The sequence below is a fragment of the Phoenix dactylifera genome, chromosome 6 (assembly GCF_051530095.1).
Source record: "Phoenix dactylifera cultivar Ajwa chromosome 6, Ajwa_hap1_PhDact_Kaust_v1.1, whole genome shotgun sequence".
Taxonomy (NCBI): domain Eukaryota; kingdom Viridiplantae; phylum Streptophyta; class Magnoliopsida; order Arecales; family Arecaceae; genus Phoenix; species Phoenix dactylifera.
The window spans coordinates 1,840,537-1,866,736 of NC_143195.1; the positions used below are offsets into that span (position 1 = coordinate 1,840,537).

At 40.9% G+C, this 26,200-nt stretch overlaps 3 protein-coding genes across 4 annotated transcripts; 2 read left to right on the forward strand and 1 right to left on the reverse strand.

The window, feature by feature from the left end:
- Nucleotides 1–490: 490 nt before the first annotated feature.
- On the reverse strand, nt 491–15,600 carry LOC103716639 (U-box domain-containing protein 4-like). Of its 2 annotated transcripts, none has more exons than XM_008804722.6 (5): nt 15,139–15,600; nt 11,726–12,006; nt 10,646–10,762; nt 8,482–10,539; nt 491–777 (listed from the first exon to the last, which is right to left on the reverse strand). In XM_008804722.6, the coding sequence occupies exons 1-5, from the start codon at nt 15,260–15,262 to the stop codon at nt 718–720; spliced, it is 2,640 nt and encodes an 879-aa protein (XP_008802944.3). In that variant the 5' UTR covers nt 15,263–15,600; the 3' UTR covers nt 491–717. The 2 variants fall into 2 exon arrangements, with proteins under 2 accessions (XP_008802944.3, XP_088579219.1); XM_088723093.2 differs by having other exon boundaries at nt 11,726–13,957; nt 15,139–15,321.
- A 1,506-nt stretch (nt 15,601–17,106) lies between these two features.
- On the forward strand, nt 17,107–20,413 carry LOC103716640 (uncharacterized). Its single transcript, XM_008804723.6, has one exon. The coding sequence runs from the start codon at nt 17,412–17,414 to the stop codon at nt 19,725–19,727; it is 2,316 nt and encodes a 771-aa protein (XP_008802945.3). The 5' UTR covers nt 17,107–17,411; the 3' UTR covers nt 19,728–20,413.
- Nucleotides 20,414–21,770: 1,357 nt separating this feature from the next.
- LOC103716641 (uncharacterized) lies at nt 21,771–25,266 on the forward strand. Its single transcript, XM_008804724.5, has one exon. It carries the CDS (start codon nt 22,469–22,471, stop codon nt 24,794–24,796), a length of 2,328 nt encoding a protein of 775 aa, XP_008802946.2. The 5' UTR covers nt 21,771–22,468; the 3' UTR covers nt 24,797–25,266.
- Nucleotides 25,267–26,200: the final 934 nt, after the last annotated feature.

Below are 26,200 nucleotides of genomic sequence, written 5' to 3' on the forward strand. Positions count from 1 at the left end.
CACTCTCTCTTTACCTCTCTCAAGCCTCTTGTTCCTTAAAAACTATGTTTAACTTAAGCATCGGAAGATTCTCTATTGGATATGCTCCAATAAGTAGACTTCGTTGTTTTCGTTGTTTAAATTGGAGTTAGAGTGTCGACCGAAGCTCTTCCTCTGCCATCCAACGCCAACTTGTGAGCGCAACGGCCACCGAACCATCCCCACGAAAGCATGCAACAACTCCATCCAATTTCTCCAATCCGGAGGGCAAATGAGGCGAGATCTCCGACAATCGCAACTCGGCGTCTTGCGCCGGACCAGCAGCAACTTTCCTCTTCGTAGGAATGGGTGATAAAAGTGAGTAATCCACAATTTTTAGAACATTGGATTTTAGAAAAACAAGCACAATTTTTAGAGGTTTGTTCTGCGAATTGTAATGCGACCGCAACCCAAAAGAACCAGTACATCAGTTCAACTAGTATGGGAAAAGGCATATACAATAGTATCAAGATAAACAAAGAATCAATGGACTTCAAATGGACCACTTTACAGTTCAGTCTTTTTTACAAAGAAGCAACCCTAGAACAATTATCTGATCTACTTGACAGTATAACTTCAAAAAAGTTGCACACTGAACTCATGACACCCATGTCCCCGCTTAAGAGAGTTAAATAGGTTCCAACTCATAATTACACAAAACTGACTGATAAAGGTGTATTGGAAAAATATATGCCAGGATCATCCCCTCCCTGCATTGCCATAACGTTGATTTCGGAAATAGCTAAGAAGAGCGTGTGCCTGCAAAGCGAGATTCACATCTTAGGATCTTCGTCAACTAATTTAATGAAATGATTTAACTAGACTTCACACAGATGGAAGGAATAAATAAATAAACAAATAGAAACAATGAAAATGGAAAGAAGATGGGTAACCATCCATTCATCCTTTTTTTTTTTCAACTCGACGAACTGCCCTCCAGGCAAAAAAAATTTAACAAAAGAAGTTTAATTTTGCACACCCTTCCTATAACTTGAGAGCACTTCCCAGGCAGAAAGCAACAAGGTCTACAAAAACAAGATTACAAATTTGAGGGACAAAACCCAACCTCCACACCAAACTTAAGTACAGTCGAATACACCAGCACAGCTGTCTCAATTTATCCACATGCAATGTTTATCAAACAAGACCAATTTATATTCCTACATTCTATTTACAACGACAGAGTTTTAAGTCTTAGGGATATTTTAGAAATATTTCGTCTAACAATTTTTTGTGCCCACGCGACCATGGATCCACTTACAACCAGTCTCTAGCACCCTGCAATAGGTTTCCCTGATAAAAATGGCAGCTTTTCCTAATCTGTGTTTCTCACAACCTACCTCTCTTATTATCTGACCTTCTAATCCTCTTTCAATCAACTCTCTTGCGATTAATGGAAATCATAAATGCACATATAAAAAAAATCCTCCCAATCAAGGTTGTAAGATTCTGTTGAAATTGCTCCATTTTGTCCGGGGCCAATCTGAAAATGATTGAAACTTTCAATCAGTTTCAGCTGGTCTTGGCCAGTTTCGGCAATTTCAGCCAAAAATGACCGAAACTGTTATTTCCTATTTTTTTGTCTCCTTGCAGTAGGATTGCTGTTATAAAGCCACTCAAGTCTCTAACCATCCAGATAATCTGATTATGTGTAATTAAAAATTAAATTTTATATATATATATATATATATATATATATATATATATATATATATATATATATATATATATATATTAAGCATCTAACTTTTAGTCTGTCTGGTAGATCTAGTAGATTAGTACATCTACTGCCGCATGTCTACTGAAGACATAATAGGTTTTGCTATATTAAGGTTTAGGTGCCAGCAGAGCAAACAATGTACTCAGTACCATATCTTTTCAATAGTGACACAGGATCAGAATGGGTTGCAGTTATTGGTTCTCTCTTGAATTGAGACATCCGAACCATCCCGGTCCATCTTGACTATTCCATTATGTTCCAAGTGTTGGGACCAAAGTCCACAATCTCGGTACCAGAAAACGTACTGGTACCTTATCAGTTCGATACGGTACAGTACGATACAGTACATCTCTATGCCGAAATAGTTCTCCAACCATTTTTTTTTCAATTTTCATCTCGGTACGTCTTGATATGGACTAGTACGCACCTCGGTATGCCTCATACAGATCGGTATGCCTCGATACAGGACGGTACACCTCGGTACGGGCAGTACGAAACTTGTACTGACTTGCAGGTGTGTTTCATGCCGGTATGGTATGGTACACCCCGGATGGGGCGGTACGACAAACCATGGTTGGGACACATTAGAACAGTCAAGACAGATGTGGATGCAAATTTATTTGATCTTTCTTTTTTATTCTTATTGTTACTGATTGCTACCAAAAGAAACTTTTGATAACTCGACCTAAAGGACAGACCATATCACTTTGGTTCTTGTGACTAGTTTGTCATGCTCTAAGTGGCAAGATTCCACCAATGATATGCTCAAGATTTAGTTAACTCCAAATTCATTTCCAAGAAGCCTCTAACTATCTTCTTCATCATCTCCACTTCTAAATATTTGAAAATGGAGAAGATCCTGTGCATGCCTATCTCTTGTTCAATTTATAACTTACATTTTAGGAAACCCTTGAATAGATAGTGCTTAGAAGTATGCTGCTTCATTAATCAAACTGTCCAAATTATGATCCTAGATAGTAACTTAAGTACCATAAAGTAATGCAAAATAACTTGATTTCTTTTAATTATTTTTCTATTCTAACTTTTTTTAATAAAACTCCAAAACTTAGAGCGAAACCTCTAAAACCGAAACATTATATAGGGGATCAAACTAAAATGAAACTGAATTTAAAACCTCACTCTAAATATACAAATCCTTAATAATTTCATGTATCTTTTACCAAACTCTCTCCCCCAATTGTATTTTGATGTTCCAATCCCATTAAATCCCCTGTTCTTCCTAACCGTCAGGCCCATAGATCCTGTCCCTTACAAATCCTTTAATACTGTGTGTGTGTGTATGCGTGCGCATGTGCGGCCCTTCTATATTTCCTAGTGAAAACTAAATTTATCTTGCATTAATTCCAAATACAAATTATTTCCTCGCTTGCCAAAAGGGTAAGAGCCTCAGAGGAGTTATTTCCCAATCTTGGAATCTATCCCAATCTGTCCTTGCTTCAATGTGAAAGATGATGATCTAATAAGGGGGTGTTTGGATGAAAACATGATACAAGACATTGAGTAGCATCAGTGTACCAACAAGTTGTTTAATAAGGTTGGGCAAAAACTTGATAAGAAATAGAAAAGGCTATATATAATATAGAGGCTAAGGATCACTTAATCCTTACGAAGAAAATAAACTTTAAATATTTTAATAATTTAGTCTTTATATCAAAATACATACAGAATTTTCTTACTTTTTTCGATATATTCTATTTCATTAAATTATTCTCAACCACGATATGCCATACCATACCGAATTGGACAGTATGAAGGTATTGTACCATACCGATTCAGTATCAGTACTCGGTACGAGTGGCGTACCGACACTTGGTACGTCAAAAAAATTCCGTACCATACCATACCGACACTGTGCTAGTGTGGCGCCGGTACGGAGTCCGATACCAAGACAGGGAACCTTGGTTGTATTATTTATTTATTTAAGAATAGGCACATATAGTAGGCACCATCATTTCCTCTCTTTCTCTCTCTCCTCCCTCTTCCTTCCACCTTTCTTCTTATCTTCCAATCTCTTATATATATTTGATATGTCTTCTTCTCTATGATGTCTTTATCCATGCCATTCTAAGATTTGCTTATATTGGCAGTTTATTAAAGGACAATAAGCTCATGCTATGATAAATTTCTCCTATCGGGGAAACCCAAAGTGAATCCAGAACAACTTGTCAGGCACTTAGTCTTTACATAATATTATAGCAACCATAAGAATAGTCTACTACGAAAAAGAAAAATAAAGATGTTTAAATCCATTTCTAGATTTTACATCTTTGTATGGGAGTCTACATGTATTCCTTATCAAACCCTTTAGACTTGAATACCACTAAATCATTGAACTCCCATCTCATTATTAAGGCCAAGGTCTGCTGTGCCAGAATCAAGGCCTGAACCGGTTGCCTGGCGACACGGAATGGCAGGCCCCCATACTGTTTCATGCCGGCCCTGTACCGACACAGTACAGGAGGTGGGGGAGAGGGCGAAGGAAGAAAGGAAAAGAGAGAGAATGGAGAGAGAGAGGGAGGAAGAGAGGAGGCCGGTAGAGGCTGGCGGAGGATGACAACCCGTGCGGAGGAGGGTCCACAGCCGCGGAGCCCTCCTCCGGAACGAAACGGGGGACCCGGCGGCGGAGCCCTCCTCCACGCGGCTCATTGGCCCTCCGTCGGCCGGCCTCCACCTCCCCCTCTCTTCCTTCCTCTCTCCCTCTTTCCCCCTGCTCTCTCTTTTTCTCTCTTTCCATCTACTTCTCCCTCTCGGTCGATGCGTTTCATTTTCATTGCCGAAACCGTTCCGGTCCGCCATCGGTATGGCTCGATACGCCCCGAACCGCCCAGTTTGGGACGATTCTGCCGACCGTGATTAAGGTTTTTCCAAAAATAAGAATTAACACTTCCCAAGATTATCCAATCAAAATCCATTTGTATATTTGACTATGATGTTAATATTCTTAACCCACCATGCTGAATCATTAAAAATAAAAGACTAAAATCTTATTATAAGACCACTACACTATGCTTCAAAACTCCTAACCACATAGTTGTTCAATAGCTGCAAAATCTAATAACACCTAACAATGTAATCATAAACTCACAGAATATTCCTTGAAAATAACGCACACCGCAAAATGCATATGAGCACGATACGAGATGTGGAGAGATGGACTAGGAGCTTGTTTGGATGTCAGAATCTGGCAGCCCGTCAATGCCAAATCTCCATCTTTTTCAGATAAAGTAAATCACCTCATCAAGGAGACTGTTATACCTGAGAAATTTGGTTGGAGAAGAACAAACCACCTAATAAATTCTCTTAAACTCCCTTCCTTCATCCCTTTAAATGGAAATGCTCTCTCATCAACCCTAATGATCTGGATAGTGAGTCCCAACATCCAAATAAGCCATAAAGTGAAGGTTAGCATGGCAAGTACATGCATCGTTGGCATCATACTGGCATACAGCACTAGCACGATGCTGGATGTATGCTTGTACTAGGAACACCCTGCAGTATCTGCCTACCAGTGACACTACATCACATGCTATGTCAATGCCAAACTGGAGAGCACAGCATTGACAAATGACTTTTAAATCCTCGCTGTACGAGGCTAAGGGACTGCTTGGTGAGCAGATTGCTAATTCGTTGATAGCTTATGTGGCAGTTGTCGCCATCTCAAAGAGATGAGAATAATAATAGTCAGACTGGTGGTGGAAGGTTGCCAAGCTCTCGTGATTGCTTATTTTCGAGACAATATTATATTCCATTGGAAAATGGATTTAGCTTATCCCTACATTTTAGGGATTTCGGAGCGGCAAGGTCCCTCAATCAGGAAAAAAAAAAAGCTCGCTTCATCATGTTAAGCTATTCCATCTCTTAACTATAAAGAGAACATTCCATGAATAACCTCTTCCAGCATCCAAACAGCCCGTAAATCTTAGTGTAGGCTGATTGCCATAGAAAATTTGTTTGTGTTGCCAAAGCGACCTCATTACTCCATCACACACATCCTTAATCTAAAACACCACCTTTCTTAAAGATCAAACAATTACAACAAAACACACTATATATCAAGGGTTTAAGTGTTGGAACTGAGCCCTGTAATTGTTTTGTTGCGGAACAGTACAGTAGGGATGGACAGACAGTATCAACAAAAAAAAAAGGGTAAATGGAGTGCAACTTGTACAATTGGTGAGGATTTTCCAGTACACAAGCAATAGACACCAGTATGGTCAGAATGGACCGAGACAGTTAGTATAAACAAGAACAAAAGGCAGCCAATGTGCAACAGCCGATCAGCATGGTTGTTAGGACACAACCAATACAGACCAACATAGACGGGATGGACTGGTTCAAGCAAGAGCTAGTGTCCTGTACCCATATAGCTACCATTTTTCTATCAGAATAATACTTTACCAGTAGGTATTGTACCAAACTGACAGTATTTTAAAAAAAAAAATCCTTATTATATATGCATTCGAAGTTGATAAAAACCATATGTAGATTCTCTTATCGCTAAAAATCTCTAACCGGTTACTAGAATAGGGATGGAGCATCCATGGTTGACTTCTTGACAATAGGGTTACAAGAATCAATCCACAACTATTGTTGTCATCTTTCAACCAAAGACTAAAGTACTGATTGTAATGCCCATCAAATCAAAGGTTGGCATGGTGTGGACATGCAATGCTGAGATTTAATGGTCAGCTTCCCAACCATGTGTGAAGGCTTGTGGCAACTAAAACCGGTCCTTGCAAAAGCATGCAGAACTAACACTCGCATGGGCCAATATGGACCAACACGCATACCTTGTACCATGCTGAAACAAGCACAATACGATGCCCTATTCCATGGTTTCAACATCAATTTTCAATCACCCTTACTAATAACTTTATATTTTACCCTTATGTCCCATAGGAATTCATCCAACTCTGTAAATCACCTTTGTTCTTATCAATACTCTTATATTTTCCCTTTTTCAAGTTTTCACTAAATAAAGCAAGTCCATCAAGTATTGAGCATAATTCTACCTAACTCTCTGGTATCCCAAATTTCCTTCCCATTTGGCAGCAATTTTAATGCTTGCTACTTCAATAATATGATAGAAAGACAGTTTATATATGGTTCCCCTAGCACAATCCTATAGATGACCTTTTCATGGTTTCTAAAGAACGAAGACTATTTTACCACCTTTAATAAATCTCACTCTCTTACCAAAAGCATATTGTTTTACTCCATGGGCAAAATTTGATATACTAGGAAATCAATGCACATGTTGTGCATTGATTTCAACAATAAAATTGTCACTAAATTAAGAAAAAAAAAAAGAGTAGTATTGCTATGTCTTTCTAAGATTCCTCTTATTTAAAGAGCAAAAACTCTACAACTATAGATTTATATGCAACAATGATATATCTTCTACTGGATTGCACTTAAAAAGTATGCCAAACAAAACAAACAAAATATAGATATTAAGTAAAAACCATTCCAAAGAGCTACCAAGATATACTGAAAACCATGGAATGCCGTACCGGCCCGTACCGGCCGGTACGGGCCGGTACGTACCGGTCCGGTCCCAGACCGGTACCGGAACCACAAGAAAACCGGTCTCCGGTTTTCTTGTACGAACCGGCCGGTACGAAGCCCGTACCGGTCGGTACCGGCCGGTACCGCTTGGTACTGGCGTGCGAACCGGCCGGTTCGCACCGGTACGAATTTTTTTTTTTTTTATGAACCACAGCGCGAGGCGCTGTGGTTTTTGGCTCGCGGTACCGGCCGGTACTGTACCGATACCGGCCGGTACGTACCGGACCGGACCGGTACCGTACCGGTCCGGCCCGCCACCGGTACGCCGACCGGTACCGGTACGGCGGACCTTGCTGAAAACTAATGGAAAATCAGAATAATCAAAAAGTAAAAGGCTCAATTACTTTAAATCTTCTATTTTTGATATCTCTTGACAGCTGGCATGGTCGGACGGTAGGCATTTAATGATTTCAATTTTCCACAGCTGTCCAACATATAACAACAATTATTATAATTGTTTTGAAGCCAGGACCAATTAAATGAGAGCTAAAGTTGGGGTATATATGTAAACATCCAAGCCATTTAGCAGATTTTGGTGCTGTACAGGGTATTCCAATCCCCTCACACATCCAGTGTACCTTACCAACCTCTGTGTGGATTTTCTTTTCTAAGCATAACCTACCAAACTAGTAACCATAACCTGCACACCTAGCCTCACTAACTTTTCCATGTTCTTGCAATGGTTTCAGTGTCAACTTGCACGTCATATGTTGGGGTAGTAAAGACACCTGGCATGGATCCACACGCATCTTTTTAAATTCTCCTTTTATTATCTACGAAAAAAAAGGTTTCCAAATTTTCTTTTACCTTTTTTTCTGTTTTGGCATGATTAATAGAAATTTTCTTTTGTTCTGTCACTTATGAAACCCCAGAAAGTTCTACTTAAAAAAATATAAAATTAAAGGCAAAAGAAGAAAAGAAAGACAAAAAAAATATAAAGGTTGATATTAATTAAAGAGATCAAAAACAGTCAGAACATTGCCACTTAAATGTGGTTGAACGATGAGAAAATTTATATATGAAAATTAATATCTGATTCATTTAAAAACCATGAAATTTAATAATACAAACACAAAAGGAGCCTGTTAAAAACAAGAAACATGCTTATGTACATACAGATTCAAAGCCAGAAAATGAAGATAAAACAACAATACCTTTTCTTTAGCTCGTGGTGTCCCTGACTGTGATAATGCTACTAATGGTGGCACGGCACCTTGTTGAAGAACTCGAGTACAAAATCTATTGCTATTTTGACAGAGCTGAAGCAAAGCTGCAGCAGCATTTTCTTTTCCTCTTGCAGATCCCAATTCAACAACCTCCACAAGGGGAAGGATCCCATCCGAATGACCAATTGCTGTCCTGCCTTCTTGGATAGTAGCTAGGTTAGCCAAAACAGCCACAGCCTTATCAACCATACCGGCAGCTGGGTCCATCAGCTCCACTAAGTGATTCACGGCCCCAGCCTGCACTATACGAGCCTTGTTCTCATGAAATGTCGATAGATTAAACAATGCAGTTGTAGCATCTTTCTTTCCTCGAGGAGTCCCATTTCCTAATAATTCAACCAGAGGTCTGATTGCGCCCGATCGTCCAATCATAACCTTGTTTTCTCCAATTACTGAAAGGCTAAATAAGGTTGCAGCTGAGTTCTCTCTTGCTTCAGTGTTCCCTGTCTCAAGCACATGAATAAGAGGATCAATGGCACCAGCATTTGCAATGGCAATCTTGTTGTTGTCATTGAGCGATAAGTTCAGAAGTGCAGTTACAGCATTCTCCTGAGTCTTAGGATCCGTCGAATGAAGCAGATCAACTAACAAGCTTATAGCTTCACAGTTTGCAATGACAACTCTATTTTCCATATTGCGTTTAGCAAGAAGACGCAGCTCTGCTGTAGCAGATCTCTGCACATCAACTGAATCAATTTTCAAATCCTCAATCAGCTTACGAACTTCAGTCTCAACACCTGAGAGGTCAGGCCTGGAATCCATAGTTGGAGATGATATGATCCTAGGGATGGATGACCATCGAAAAATGGTTTGGCTTCTAAAATGAGCCTCACCCAACCTTGTAGGGAATTCAGGTTCTCTCTGAGGAGCAGAGGAAGCTGGAGTTTCTCGTGTAACTTCTCCTGAGGCATCACTGCTGTAATGTGTAAGATCATCGGAAACTTGTGACACCACATTTGCATCTCTGGTATCTTGAGGATAATCATTATCTGAAACAGAAGTGCAGGCAGAGACACTTCGGTTATGGCCCTGTAACTGCTCATCAACTATGGGGGTTTGAGCATCCTGTTTTGGTTGGTTGGCAGTTTGGCCACCAGAATCACCATGTCTCTCTCCCGAGCTAGACTCTTTCCCTTCGGTCGTCACTAACGATAATCTTGCAATATTGGCGTCACACCTGTTTTCAATTTGCAAAGATGATGCCACAGGTGGGGCACTGTGCTGTGGAGACAAAGGCTTCTCATGCAAATAATTTCCCTGGAGGTCTCCATTGGACAAATGTGAATCCTTATGTGAACTCACCATACACCTGTTAGATTCTGGTGATCTTGGATGGTTAGCCCTTGGAGAATGACCAGAATAAGGAACATTGCAATCATTAGAACTTGAATCTATGGGGCTAAGAGAAGACAAAGAGAGATTCATCTTCATGGATTTCATGGGATCTGGAAGCTTGATGTCATTTGACTCACACCAGTTGGCAATTAATAACTTGACAGTGTAGTTGGGAATCAAATTAGTGTTCCCAAGTGTTTGATGTGTCTTGGGACAAACATTGAAACCTTGATCAAGCCATTTTCTAATAAAAGCCCGCTCATATGTCAGGCCAGAATGCACAATCACCGGGTCGGACATCAGTTCTAGGGAAAGCGGGCAGCAAAAATTAGCAGGAATAGGCACCCCGTTAATGCTGTGCAAATGTTTTATTTTAAGCAGGCACTCATGCATACTAGTGACAAGTGCAATCATATGATCAATCTCTTCCACTTCTATATGGTTTTCACCACGGCCAGCCTTCACTTTAAGCTTCTCAAGGGCAGCAGCCTCCATCAGCAATTCTTGATTAGATGACAAGCTCAGAGAGTTCGAAATTTTATCTAAAAGCTCAGGCCCAAGAATAACTTTCTCCCTCTGATCTCTTATGGCCTCTTTAATGACATCAGATATCCGTTCATAATGCATGTGCTGAATTTTCTGTACATAATGCTGAAATGGTTTGTCCGAAAAAACCTCAATCAGAATATAACGGAGATAAATATATCATGAGATGGAAGAATGAAAAGCAGGCCAAGCTTCACATGTGCTTCATTACCTCGATAGATGTTGACATATTATTAATTTTTACAAATGGAAGCAAAGAATTAAGTCGTCGGCATACTTCAATGGAATATTTCCAGATATTTGTTATTATGGATTCAATTTGCAAAACCTGGGAAAAGCAATTCAAATTCCAGTTAGAAAATAATAGCGTGAATGATTCTTTAAAAACTACCACAGCAACATGCTCATTCCCTACTTGATCACATGTATGTCATTGAACTTAACACAAGAAAGCCATAGTTAGATAGTGAAGCATCATTAATGGATGAAAAGAAGGGTACTAATATTACCAATCAATTAACTGAAGATCAGAAATCAGTTGTAGAGAAAACTATATAATTGTTGCACTTAAAAAATGCACTCTCTCTATGAAACACCAACAAGGAAAAAGAATGAGCATGTAATCATCACGTCATAATGACCTTAGAAGTAGTAACTATGTTTACATTAGCTTAAGAGGTGCTTCTCATGTTTTAATATTTTTTAAGTAATAATGAAAGACTTCAAAAGTTACTCTAGAATGATTTAACAAACATTATCAAGTTCCACACTCTGCCAGCTCAAGTTTAAATAGCTTACTCTCCAATTGCAGAGATTAGATATACAATCCAATAATGTTTTCTTTCCTGTAAGTTAAAACTGCTATATAGCAAGTTATAATGCTATCAGTTCTTTGTCTCAGGACATGAGGATGCTCATAAATAGTGAATCCTAAATTAACCAACTAAATCATTCGCATCTCCAACCTTGCTGCAGACCTGCTATCACAGTTATCAAGGCTAGAATTGATATGAATCAACTAAAACCTGAGGGCAGAATCTGGCTAAAATTTCACTCTGCAACCTAGGAGAAAATATTTCCAGTTCAATGCAGACAACCATATTAGATGAATCGGTTGTGGACAAAAGCAGCTAAGAGATCAACATATTTTATAACATAGAACTTACTTTCCATGATAAGAAAGACATGGAAAAGAGAAAAGATTCAAAAAGTTATTTGTATAACATAATTTTTTTATAATAGAAGCAAACAAGAAAGGCTAAGTTTCCAAAATAAGGTCAATGTAACATACAAAATAAACTTTACTGGCCGTTGGGTGCCAGCACCCAACAAGTTCCCTAGCTTCATTGACAACACCATCAAGTTCTTTCAACAACTGAATCAGGTTCCCATCTGATGATATCTCAGAAGCAACAGCTTGATCAAGCACAGGTTTCAAAAGCTCCAAGATTTCATCAATTTTTGGGCAGTATCTTTGAACCAGCTCAGATTTTATAGTGTTGCTAGATGACAAAAGATCAAAGCATCTGATGCTATTGAGCAATGTCTTGAGCAACGATATCTCCATTATACCTGTTGCAAAAACAGAAGCATGAGTATATGACTATTTAACTCGTAATTGTAACTCTGTCTTGAACAAGACAGGTGCTTCCAGCTCCCGGAAATTCTTACAAAATGACATCAGCTACGCAACATTTGAACAGTTTAGTATATCAAAAGAAGCTTATTAGGTTTTCTAACTCGTGAGGTGACATGGATTATGCTACTCACAAGAGACTGAATAGTGAAATGAATCAGTGGCAAATGATCAAGAATGGCTTTAAAATGTACAAGCAAAAGTCCCACAAAATCGATCGTTGTATATGTTTGATTTCATCAACCTAAATGGTAAAAGTAGCATCTAATGAATCCATATAAAATGATATTATATACATTGATATTGTACCAGATAGTGTACTTATTACCATTCTCTTTACATTCATATGGTGGACTAGGGGTTGGCATCCTCACTGAATTTGCGTCCTTCAGGTTCTGTTGTTATTGCTTGATTTCCTAGTTTTTAGTAACATTTCTTACTATAAGCTAGCAGACGTAGGTTTTACTTGTTTGGCTGGTTTCGCAACATTAGTCTATGCCAACACTTACTAGGCTCTCTCACATTGAAAATTTCTTAAAGATCCAGCTCTCTTCCTTTTCACCCCATCCACGTGCCCATCCATCTCAGGTTCAAATAACTACAAGCTGGATTTGTCACAAAACTGATAGGTATGTATAATTTTGTTCTTGTCATGCTGATAGATGTTCTGATGAGCTAAAAAGTATAATGATTTACAATTCTTGATTTTTTTATTAACAACTATATCAATGGTCTTTCATAATTATTGAACTATTCACCACTTTAACCTTCATCGTAATTAGTAATGAGGGATTTTTCTTGAATAAAATAATAAGTTTGTTTTGTATAAAATTGTTATCACAATTTTTCTGGATTGTTTATCCTCTACAAACTATGTAAAACTCTTATTAATGAGTTCAAGGAAAGACGTGATTTCCCTCCTAACTTTGTACCCATAAGAAAGAGAGATTGCTGGCACTTCAGAAATGGTTAGTTGCTTGACCATGGAGCATATTCTAGGGAGAAAGAATAGGGTTGCACTCAGCAAGTTCTGAACCCTATCCACTCAGGGAAAGATGGTAGCAGCTTTGGCCGAACTTTCATATGCTTAATGTACATCAAAAATTGTTCTCAAATTTGAAGGCATCCTTGTGATCAATATCCAGTCACACTGTTGTAGGTTATAAATGATACAGGAATCCTTCCTTAAACTACTAGACTGGAAAACCTCACTAGATTAAGTTTTATAGTGGAAAGCTTCCAGTTCCCTGACATCCATTTTTTATTGTTCGGATGCTTAGTTTCCAGGAAGCAGATCTGACTATTGTAGCCAAGCATCAAAAATGTTCCTTTATATAGGTGTTACAATTGAGTTTGACCTTTTTTAATATCTATTTGATATATTGATGAAAAATTATAACGTTTTCTTCTTACTTCTATAATTAAAACAAATTATAATGTTTTCTTCTTACTTCTATTATTAAACCACAATGCCTATGCTCTCAGAATCTTGCTTTTTCAATGCTCAGAAAGACATTTTGCCAACAGGTTCTTCTCCTTTGCTCCCTCTCTCATTATAACACCATCGAAAGGCCCATAAAACAATGCATTTGCCGATGTTGCTAATCATCAAATGTCATTTATCTCACAACTTTCAAAAGTATTAAATTTAAGAAAGCTGATGTTTGCAGAGGTGAAATGGTTGATATCATGGGCTTAAGGATGTAATTTTAGATCATGGAGATTTCGTAACTCATCTTTGCAATGCTTTCCATGCACTTGCTCCCCCATCCTTGTGCCACTTGAAGCCTCCAACTCGCGCTCTTTACCCTAAATCACTCCTGATGCCAATTCATTTATTTTGGCACTCTCTCCCCATATTCAGAAAAAAGGGGACACCTCTTGAACCTAAGGAGGTTAAAACATGTGTGATTTCCATTAGTAGGATCTATTTTTTAAAAAATACATCCTATTAATGGAAAAGCTTTGATATGGCAGTCTATATATACAACCATTAGCAATTAATAATCAAACTTGTATTCCAGATTTGCAAACCATGACTGCAATACAAGAACCAAGATCACATCTTGTTATCAAAATAAACTGAAAAGACAAGCTTGTCCAAAGCATCATTTCTTATTTTGGTGTATCAAGGCCTAAGGGGTTATAGATGATATGGCTTGTCTTCTTTTTTTTATGCTTGAAAGGCATAGACAACATCAATTAGGGTTGAGCGAAAGTTTAAATTTTTGAGTGCTTAAATTTCTAACTGAGGCCATTAATTCTGGAAACTATCTGCTTAGAATTTGATGAATAACATAGTTCACCTTTTCCCTCATTATATAACGGTATATCAAGCAAACACACCCTTTTTATACCCTGCCAAAGTATTCTCTCATGCATCTGAAAAATGTTTCTGTCAGTCACAGCATCAAGCCATTGAGTAGTTAAACCTTTGAAATCAGAATTTTTTGAAGTATGCAATGCACAACTATCCTAGGGGAAGGCTCTAGGTTCCAGGTTCCATCATATAGACATCCAGAGGAATTAGCTAATTGACTTCCTGAACAGGGTTCTTCCTATTTGTGGGGCATCAGTGGCATGCAGGAAGGGCCTGTGTTACATGTGTTGCATAAATGTCTGCGATTGAGTCCCAGATTCCAAATGAACAAATTCGCACTCAAAAGGAGTTTTGTGCTCGGCAGCACCCCCCCCCCCCCCCCCACCAAATTCTCTCGAGAAAAAAAAAGAAAAAAGAAAAAAAAAAATCCAGAAGCAGTAATTTAGGATCCACACGATATCTGCCAAACCCTCTACACAATGACGGACTTCAGTGTTTGTACATTAACAACTAAATCGTCTCAAATTTCCGTTGCAGACACCTATCTCAAATCAATCAATTGACCACCACTTATGCTCATCAAAGGCGAAAAAATTCAACACAAAAGATTGAAGGCAAGGAGAGAAAGAGAGAGCAGGAACCTATAAACAATGGATCCATTCGAATTCGTTCCGAATTAAGGAGAGATCGAAAGAAAACGAAACGATGGCAAGAATCAAATCGGAAAGAAGGGGATGGCGACCCTCACCTTCGCCTTCGCCGCCGCCGACGACGACGACAAGCTCGCCGGCGTTCCGCGCTCGAGCGCTCACCGATATCGCAGGGTTGGATTTGGCCTTTTTCATTTCCTTTTCGGTACGAGGATTTCGCATTCAATCGGCGACGGGATCGAGGAAAGGAGGGGAGAAGGGGAATTCTATCGTCATTTGCTACATTCGGGATTTTTTTTTTCACTTTTATATTTTAAGCACAGAAAGGGAAAACGGAACCCCGAACCACCCCAATGTCAACGAGTTGCGCTGGGCCTGGCCCAATCCTACATCGTAGAGGCTTTGCTTGGAGATGAGGGCGGTCCGGAGGCGCTGGGCGTGGAAGGAGACCACGACGGCGGAGATTTTTGAGGCTGCGGAGACTTATTTATCTAATATGGCTCGGGACATCTGGGACCTCTTTTTCGTTATCACAGCATCCAGATTTTTTCTTGTTTCTTAAGAGCCCCACTCCCTGACCATCTAAGATAAATTTCGATGGGGGTCTACCCATTGGTGGTGAGAGTGCTGGAGGGACATTTGTGATAAGGTACAACGACGTCAGACTAGTTGCTGTAGGGGCGCCGTTCCTTTGAGGTTTCAGCATTTGGGGCAAAACTCTGGACAACATGGAAAAGTCTCTCCTATACGAGATATGTGCTAGGGGTTGGATGCATCATCCTGCAAGAAGATTCGGCCTCGTTGAGCGTCCATAGGAGAAGGAGCGGCGATCGGAGATAAAACACCCTCTTCTCGATGGCATGCGACAGATGCTATGGTAGTGCCGCTGTTGCTGGAAATTGGACCCGGGGGCCGCCACGGAGCCAGGGGAGGAGGAGCTCCGCTGCCGGGAGGGCGGACGGCGGTGCGCCGGCCGGCTGCGTCCTCCTGGGGGGTGAGTGTGAGAGAGAAGAGGAGTGCGCCCTGTCCTGTCCTGTCCTGCAAAAAAGCCGGTGGCCGGGCTCCCCGGCGCCGGCCCTCCGATGCTTAAGTCAGAGGGGGCAAATATGTGGAGAGAGCAAGCAAGAGAGCGAAGAAGAGATATGTGGAGAAAATAAAGAGAATATTGTGTTCAATTGTGTCTGTGCTGTTTTTTTTTTCTCCCCCCCTCTTTTCTCCCAGGCTCCCTTTTATAGAAGGATTTTATGTTGCCTGGGAGGTGACAGGGAGTTTGTTCTCTTTTGTAATAATTGGGCACGATTTGGCCCATTGATGGCGTAGTGGAGAATAAGGCCGAATCAGACCGGAACCAGGGAGTTGTCATGGTCGATCGGATCTGTTGGAGTGGTTGAACCGCCGGCCGTGGTGGGCTTGGGGTCCGTGGATGGTAAGTGCATTTATTACCGAGTGAACCGGCAGTCAGGGAGAGCCATACGCTTTGATGGTTCAGTGATCCGGAGATCGCCTTGAGCCGTGTTAATTAAATGATTGAGTGCATCGGAGACTTGAGGGGGTCTCATGCATTAATGGCAGGTCGTGCCGAATACCTGCGGAGATCTTATGCCTTGATGACTTGGAGATAGCGGCAGGTTGTAGTGGAGTTTGTCAAGTCCCTCAGGCTTAGAGGGTTAGGCGAAAGTTGAACATTTGGTTAAGGCATTGGCTCGGCAGGGGTGCTGAGCCGAGCCAGTCGCCCGACGGGGCGCCCTGTGGCGGGGTCACTTCTAGTACTTCTGGTCGGCGCCCTTCGGGCGAGCACCTTCTAGCCGAGCGCCACTATTTGGCGCTTTTTGTCTCTGGTCAGCGCTTTCTAGTCGAGCGCTTCTCTGGTCGGCGTCCTCTGGTTGGCTCTTTCTAGCCGAGCGCTCCTACTCATTTATTTTGGTTGGGCGCCTCTTCTTGGCGCTCTCTCTGGTCGGCGCTCTTTAGTCGAGCGCCTTCCTGGTCGGCACTCTTTGACCGAGCATCTTTCTGGTCGGCGCTCTTTGGCCGAGCGCCTCCGCGGTGGTATGACTTGGGGTTTTTCCCCCAACAGCCGCATTGTCTAAGGCAGGCATATTTTTGAGAAGACGAACTAAGCTGTTGATTGGGTTGCCTCGTTTATGGGCCATAATCCGGGAGAATTCCTCTAAGCCAACCGACCGCTGCTCCTGCATTTTGCGGCCTTCTTGCTGGTGATATAACTGGGTGTGCTCGCGTGAGAGCAGCGTAGCAGCCGATGTAACAAAACAAGGAGACCTCGGTGACGGCGGCGAGGGAGCCGCCGGCGACGATGGGGAGGACGGACAGCCCGACGTGGTGGGGGTAGAAGCGGCCGACTCGTTTCCTTCCGATGAGGCCGACTCGTTTCTTTTCCCTCTCCTCTACCTGCTCTTCCCCGACAACTTCTTCTTCCTCTCGTTCCATCGAGAAAGCTATCGGTGGAACAAAACCTTGTTTAACAGAGAGAGCCTTGATCGAACGATGCCGATCCAGTGCTCTCACGGTCGAAGACGCGCTCGATTCGTTCAACGCCGCGGTGGCTGCCGATCCCAAGCCCTCCATCTACGCCATCAATCTCCTCCTCGATGCTATCGCCGGAATGAAGCACTACCCAATCGTGATCTCTCTGTGCAACAAGCTAAATGTTTTATCAGGAATCCAGCCAAATGTCCGCACTTATAGCATCGTGATCAACTCGTGCTGCCGAATGAGCTTTGTGGACCTGGGCTTCGGCTTCTTAGGAGGTCTCCTGAAACGTGGCCTCTCTCCCAAGACCGCTATCTTCAACTCTCTCATCAGCGGCCTCGGCACCGAGAAAAGAATCGGGCAGGCAGCCATGCTGTTCGATAAAATGTCTCTGATGGGATGCCAGCCGAACGTGGTCTCATACAATGCTCTCATCAAAGGGCTCTGCAATACCGGAAGTACTGCTTTGGCATTGAAGCTGCATCAGAAAATGGCTATGCTGGGAGATAGTTGCAAGCCTAACGTAATAACATACAACACTATTGTCCACCACCTTTCCAAAGAGGGACACGTGAGCGATGCATGCAAACTGCTCGAGGAAATGAGCCGTGTAGGTGTTAAACCGGATGTTCGCACTTACAATAGCATTATTTATGGACATTCCACTTTAGGCCACTGGATGCAGGCTGTTGGTATTTTCAAGGAGATTATGGATCGAGGCTTTTCACCAGATGTGGTGACATTCAGCGTGCTGATGGATTCACTTTCCAAGCATGGGAAGACTGCAGAAGCCCATAAATTATTAGATTTGATGAAGGAAAGAGGTGAAAAACCAGACGTTATCTCGTATACTATATTGGTGCAAGGATATTGTCAAGAGGGCTGTCTCACTAATGCCAGGGATGTCTTCGATTCCATGTTGGTTGAGGGTCCTGCTCCTAACAGTCACACTTACTCTGTCTTGATTAATGGCTTTGTCAAGAATCAAAAAATGGATGAGGCCATGGACCTATTCGAGAAAATGCAACGGGAAGGAGTAAAGCCTGATATTGTTACCTATAGTACTATACTGGATGGACTATGTCACCTTGGAAAGATGGAGGATGTTCGAGGCCTCCTTGATGAAATGATGAGTCGAGGAATACATCCAGATGTGGTCACTTATAGCTCTATAATGTGTGCATTTTGTAGATTAGGCAAGTGGAAAGAAGCTTATCAGTTGCTTTATGAAATGACAGAGCAACAAATTAATCCTAATGTCGTGACATTCAATGTATTGATCGATGCCATTTGTAAAGAAGGAATGGTTCCAGAGGCACATGAATTATTGGAAGTGATGATCTGTAAAGGTATGGAGCCTAATGTAGTGACTTATAATACACTAATGGATGGTTACTCTATGGTAGGACAACTAAATGATGCAGTGAGAGTTCGTGATTTAATGGTTTCAAAAGGGCATGAACCCGATGCTTTTACATACAATATATTAATCAATAGCTATTGCAAAAGTGGGAGGATTGATGAGGCTTTGAGTCTCTTTAATGCAATGCCTCATAAGGGAGTTCAGCCTACAGTCGTTACATACAACACCGTGTTAACTGGATTGTATCGAGTGGGTAGAGTTGCTGATGCAGAAAAATTGCGTGACAAGATGCTTGCTGCTGGGATATGCCCTGATCTTCGCACATATAATATGATCTTGGACGGGCTTTGCAAAAACCAATGTATTGATGAAGCTATGAAGCTATTTCAAGATACCTTATCTTCTAATGTTAACCTCGACGTTGTCTGTTTCAATACCCTGATTGATGGTTTGGTCAAAGCTGGAAGGTTCGAAGCAGCCAAAAATATCTTTGATACTATCCATGCCAAAGATTTGAAGCCAAATGTTATTACTTTGAACATAATGGTAAATGGCCTCATCAAGGAAGGGTTGTTTGATGAAGCCAATAACTTGCTCTTGCATATGGAGAAGTCTGGTTGTCCTGCAGATTCTACCACATTCAATACCATTATTCGTGGTTTGCTGGAGAAAGAGGAGATGGAAAGGGCAATAGATATGATTAGGAAAATGAAGGAGAAAAGCTTTTCTTTCGAGGCATCAACTGCTTCGCAGATATTTAATTTGTTCTCAGAGGATGGGCAATATCATGAATATCTGAAGTTGCTTCCAGATTTTTCTCAGCATTGTGCAAAGTGATGGGAGCAGCATATGCATTGAATTTGGCTTTTGATGATCTTATGTTCACATAAGCGTTTGGCGTCCTCTATTTTTAGCCTGGGCCTTATTCTGTCATGTTGAATATATACTTATGCTCCAAATGGGAACTTATCCTCTAAGAGTTCTTTCAACAGATTGAAGAGAGATATCTGGGAACAAGGTCTTGTTGTCGGTGGTCTCCTCCTGTGGAGGTCAGTGAACTAAGAAGGTAATGGTGACAGGGATCCGGGACCGTTTCAGCCAACTTGTCAAGGCTTCCAATGAGGGAAAGCTTGATGTCAGCAGAATGATCATGCCTGTTGTCAGGCAGCATAAGTGATGGGGCTTCACATCTTCCAAAGATAATACCAGAGTTGTAGTCACTGCTAAGAGAGATGAACAAATCCGGCTATTACAAGACTACACAGAATCCTGAAAGGAATTTGCAGCCCTTCAGCCATAGAATGCAACTCACAAGTGCACCTAGTGTGGCTAAGTAATAGCATCTGTAATCCTGGTTCGCAGCATTGTTTGGACCATAGTTTGGTTTTTAAACGCCTTACAATTATCTGAATATCCTTGGGAATTAGGTATTCAATTAAACTTTATAGAGTTCTGCAGAATTTTGTTGTGTTTGCAGTTTGGAAGAAACTATATTTCAATCTAGTCATGCTTTGTTCTTCAAATATCCTGAAGATTATGTTTCCTGCATGTAAACATACTGTGTGACTAGGATGGGTACTTCGATTGGAGTTGGAAAAACGATTTGAGAGTATCAAAGATGGTTAGGATTTTTTTTTTGCTGAAACTAAAGTTAAAAAGGACCCCAGATAATAGCACAGTTTGGTGACAAGTGTGACAGGAAGAAACCTGAGAGGGCAGCATCGATGAGAGAACTAACGTGATAAAGTTTTAGATATTGTGATTTCAGGTTCTAAGCTCCAAACTTGAAACCATGATGATTCAAGATTCAGGTTAGACTCAAGATTGCGAGGCTTCAAGTTGTAAGTTTTCAGTTTCAGAATCTTGAAAGTTTAGAGAACTGAAAAATGAGATTCCAGAATATTCAAATTTTCCTGTAAGATTACATAGCTAATACAACTTTATCATACTATATCTATATTATATTTTCACAAATATTTGCTATGATATTTTACTAAGGGACCAAAGAAAGGATTAAAAGATTAGTGATGATTAAAACATTGAAGATATGTGGGTGGCATTACAATAAATGAAGTTTGAAATGCCACACAACTGGGGAGACAGTAGGGTTTCCCCATTTTTTGTTCTGCTCTAGAGTCCCCAAGCTTGTGAAGTCATGGAGCCTAGATTGAATTGACTAACTTCATCTACTACTTCATTAAGCACTTCTCAATGGTTTTTAATAATAATTAGGAATTATTAGCTTAAGGCCCTTTTGGTATTTGATTTGTGCTGGATTCAGCACGCACAAATCCTATTAAAAGAGGAAGTAGTGGGAAGGGAGCAAAGTGGTTTCAAGAGTCACTCAACACCCAACTTCTAGGGCCTTTGCCTCTGGAAGTGGGAGCCCCTTGCCCTACTTCTCGTCTCCGATTGTCCTGTCTCCAGTTGGGCCATCTCAATGGTGTTCGGAAGGTTTTAGGATCCGGCGAACATACGCGGAGGAGAAATCTCCGCTTCCTTTGTCTATCCACTCTCGCTTTGAGATTCATACCAGTGGAAGAATGGTGGCGTGATTAAAGCTGCAAATGAATCGAGTTGACCCATGACTCGACCCAACCTGATCTGCTTAGACCTGATCCAACCCGTTTTTGGAGGACTTGTGGGGTCGAGTCGGATCCTAAAATTGAGCTCGTTCCATTTTCCGTATCGGGTCTGGATTTACTGTTTAGACCCGATTCAACATTTTGAATTTAGGCAATTTTTGATTTTCAATCCTACAGCCCAACCCGACCCGAATCTATAAAATTATTTGGGCCCGCGGGTTGCACCTGTGGAGGTGCAAACACAAGTTCTGAAGCCATAGACGGTTTGATCCGAATTGGACCTGAATTTTTTTGGTTGGGTTCGGGTTATACACGGACCTAACTCGACCTGAATGCCTATTGGGTCAAAAATTGTAATGGTGGATCCAACCTGATCCTACTCGATCTTCTATCGAGTCAGGTCTGGGTCCAAAATTAGAATCCAAATAAGAAACCGAATTAGGTCGGAGTCGCTCATGATCCGACCCGACCCATTTGCACCCCTAGGCGCGATAGGAGATACGTACTGGAGGTGATCCAAGTGTTGTTTCTTGTTAAAAAAATATAAATTCTTTTTTGCCTAAAAGATACAATCATGATTCAACATCTCCGAATCAATGGTATCTTTGTCTATTTTCTCACTCATTGATGATGTTAGGGCCCAGATAGATAATTGGGCCACATTGCAATGAAAATTAAACTTTCATAGTTAATTGAAACTTTTGGAAAAATTGGGAGCTAAGTATTTAATATTTATGCCCCAAAGCTGTAGAGATGTCTTTTAATTTACTCTAAAAGCATTGATATTTTTATATAGCACAGATAAGGATGTGGATGAGAGCAGCACGGAGTAGCTTATGATGTCAATGATTAATCTTTCTCAAAAAGATAAGATTAAAAAAAAAAGAAAAAAAGAAGTAGAGAGGGAGAGGGAGAGATTTTAGATGATGTGGAAATAAAGGGGCTCTTGAAACTTTGGAGAAAAGGTCTCTCTTAATTAGAAACATACTTGGAATGCACGAGGAGGAGGAATGGCATCGTTTCCTTGCCCTCTCTTCTACCTCCTCTTCCCCAACAACTTCTTCTTCCTCCCGTCCCATCAAGAAAACTACCGGTGGAACGAAACCACCTTTTTTAACAGAGAGAGCCTTGGTCGAGCGATGCCGATCCAATGCTCTCACGGTCGAAGACGCGCTCGATTTGTTCAACGCCGCGGTGGTTGCCGCTCCCAAGCCCTCCATCTACGCCATCAACCTCCTCCTCGGTGCTATCGCCAGAATGAAGCACTACCCGGTCGTGATCTCTCTCTGCAACAAGCTAAATCTTTTATCAGGAATCCAGCCAAATATCTGCACTTATAGCATCGTGATCAGCTCATGCTGCCGAATGAACTCCGTCGACCTGGGCTTCAGCGTCTTAGGAGGCCTCCTCAAACGTGGCCTCTCTCCCAGAACCACTATGCTCAACCATCTCATCAACGGTCTCTGCTGCGATAAAAGGGTCCGGGAGGCAGCCATGCTGTTCGATAAAATGCCTCTGATGGGATGCCAGCCGAATGTGGTCTCATGCAGTGCTCTCATCAAGGGACTCTGCAATACCGGAAGTACCGCTTTGGCACTGGAGCTGCACCAGAAGATGGCTATGCTGGGAGATGCTTGCAAGCCTAACATATTCACGTACAACACTATTATCCACCACCTTTGCAAAGAGGGACGTGTGAGCGATGCATGCAAACTGCTCGAGGAAATGAGTCGTGCGGGTGTTAAACAGGATGTTCGCACTTACAACAGCGTTATTTATGGACATTCCGCTTTAGGCCACTGGAAGCAGGCTGTTGGTATTTTCAAGGAGATGGTGGATCAAGGCTTTTCACCGGATGTGGTGACATTCAGCATGCTGATGGGTGCACTTTCCAAACATGGGAGGACTGCAGAAGCGCATAAATTATTAGATTTGATGAAGGAAAGAGGTGAACAACCTGATGTAATCTCGTATACTATATTGGTGCAAGGATACTGTCAAGAAGGCCGTCTCGCTGATGCTAGGGAAGTCTTCAATTCCATGTTGGTTAAAGGTCCTGCTCCTAACAGTCATACTTACTCGGTTTTGATTAATGGATTTGTCAGGAATCAGAAAATGGATGAGGCCGTCGAGCTATTCAACAAAATGCAGCGAGGAGTAGAGCCTGATATCGTTACCTATAATACTGTGCTGGATGGGCTATGCCACCTTGGGAGAGTGGAGGATGTTCGAGTCCTCCTTGATGAAATGATGCATCAGGGAATACATCCAAATGTTGTCACTTATAGCTCAATATTGTGTGCATTTTGTAGATTAGGGAAGTGGAAAGAAGCTCATCAGTTGCTTCATGAAATGACAGTGCAGCAAATTCATCCTGACATCGTGACATTCAATGTATTGATCGATGCCATTTGTAAAGAAGGAATGGTTCGAGAGGCACATGGATTATTGGAAGAGATGAGCTGTAGGGGTATGGAGCCTAATGTAGTAACTTATAATACACTAATGGATGGTTACTGTATGGTAGGACAACTAAGCGATGCAGTGAGAGTTTGTGATTTAATGGTTTTGAAAGGCCATGGACCCAATGCTTTTTCATACAATATATTAGTTGACAGCTATTGCAAAAGTGGGAGGATTGATGAGGCTTTGAGTCTCTTTAGTGGAATGCCTCATAAAGGAGTGCAGCATACAGTCATTACATACAATACCATGTTAGCTGGATTATATCGAGTTGGTAGAGTTGCTGATGCAGAAAACTTGCACGACAAGATGCTTGCTGCTGGGATATGCCCTAATCTTCGCACATACAACATAATCTTGGATGGGCTTTGCAAAAACCAATATATTGATGAAGCTATGAAGCTGTTTCAAGATGCATTATCTTCTAATGTTAACCTCGACATTGTCTGCTTCAATTCCATGATTGATGGTTTGGTCAAAGCTGAAAGGTTCCAAGCAGCCAAAAATATCTTCAATACTATTCATGTCAAGGATTTGAAACCAGATGTTATTACTTTCAACATAATGGTAAATGGCCTCATGAAGGAAGGGTTGTTTGACGAAGCCAATAACTTGCTCTTGCATATGGAGAAGTCTGGCTGTCCTGCAAATTCTACCACATTCAATACCATTATTCACGGTTTGCTGGAGAAAGAGGAGATAGAGAGGGCAATAAATATGATTAGGAAAATGAAAGAGAGAGGCTTTTCTCTTGTGGCATCAACTGCGTCTCAGATATTTAATTTGTTTTCGAAGGACGGGCAATATCATGAATATCTGAAGTTGCTTCCAGATTTTTATCAGGATGGTACAAAGTGATGAGAGCAACATATACATTGAATTGGGCTTTTGATGATTGTATTTTCACATACACATTGCTTGTGCTCCATTTTCAGCCTCGGCCTTCCTCCGCCGCGTTCAGGTTGTACTGATCCCCTGAATGAGAATGTAAACCTCTAGTTGTTGTTTCAACATATTGAAGGGAGATTTCTGGGAACAAGTTCTTGATGTCAGTGGGCTCCTCCAGTGGAGGTTTAAGTGAACTAAGAAGGTAATTGTGATAGGGATCAGGGATTTTGTCAAACGATTTCTCAAGGCTGCAAAGAGGGGAAGCTTCATGTCAGCAGAATGATCATGCCTGTCGTCAGGCAGCAAAAGTTACAGGGTTCTACATCATCTAAAGATGATACCGGATTTGTAGTGACTGCTCAGTGAGAAATGAACAATTCCTGCTATTACAAAACCAATTGGAATTCAATTAAAAATAAATCTGCCAACAGTTAAATTCATTTATTTTTTTTAAATAAAAAACTTCCATCAGAAAAGCTGATTATTCTCTTATAAGAAGCTTATAGAGGACAGCTGATTGTTACAATCAACAGACAGTTATATGTACAGGTATGATGTAACTGTGTGAGTTAGTCCTTATTTGATAATTATTTTTTTTTTCTCTTTTGTCCATGTTGTTGACTTCAATTTTGCAGTTCATGACTTATTTATACAACTGCCAAAAATCCTAGGTTATTTAGTGTTGAAAACTCGGCAAAGCTAACCTTCTTATTAATTTGCTTAGCAGCCATTATTAGTAAGGGTGCAAATGAGCCTAGCAATTCGGGAGCTGCTCGAGCTTGAGTACGAGTCCAAGCTCAACTCAAATCGTCTATTACCGAGCTCAAGTTGGGGTTGAGTAGCTCGAATAGTTTTTCGAGTCGAGCTCGAGCAGCTAGATATTCAACTTGAAGACTCGCAAGCTTAGTTGAGAATGTGTATTTTTAATAATATTATATTTTTATTTATAATATATAATATTAATTTAATATTTTAAAATATATTATTTATATTTTTTTAGTTTGATCTAATTTCTAACTTTTAATGATATCTTTTAGTTATAACCCAGGCTCAAACTCGAGGTAGAGTATGGCTCGGTAGATATTTGAGTTGATCTCAAGTATTGCTTCTTTTTTTTTTATCAAGAAGCTTGGATATTATGACTCGATGGATTTCGAGTTAAGTTTCGAGCCTAAGTATTTTAAATCGAGTGGAGCTCGAGCCTCGAAATACTTAACTCAGCTCGATTGTGCCCCTAATCATGGGTAACAAGGATTCATTTTTAGTCTCTAGCTCGTCACCTTAATTGATTTCTAGAATCCACTTCCCACAAACTGATTCTCCTTTATATATTGTTAAATTTACTAATTATCAGTTATATCCTGTATAATTTGC

What these genes read in the sequence shown, in the direction of transcription:
- LOC103716639 (XM_008804722.6), bottom strand. Translation starts at nt 15,262, where the DNA reads ATGCGAAATCCTCGTACCGAAAAGGAAATGAAAAAGGCCAAATCCAAC. An exon ending in ATATGTCAACATCTATCGAG is followed by an intron (nt 10,540 to 10,645) that starts GTAATGAAGCAC and finishes AAACCATTTCAG; the next exon opens with CATTATGTACAGAAAATTCA. An exon ending in CACCACGAGCTAAAGAAAAG is followed by an intron (nt 778 to 8,481) that starts GTATTGTTGTTT and finishes CTCGCTTTGCAG; the next exon opens with GCACACGCTCTTCTTAGCTA.
- LOC103716640 (XM_008804723.6), top strand. Translation starts at nt 17,412, where the DNA reads ATGAGGCCGACTCGTTTCTTTTCCCTCTCCTCTACCTGCTCTTCCCCG.
- LOC103716641 (XM_008804724.5), top strand. Translation starts at nt 22,469, where the DNA reads ATGCACGAGGAGGAGGAATGGCATCGTTTCCTTGCCCTCTCTTCTACC.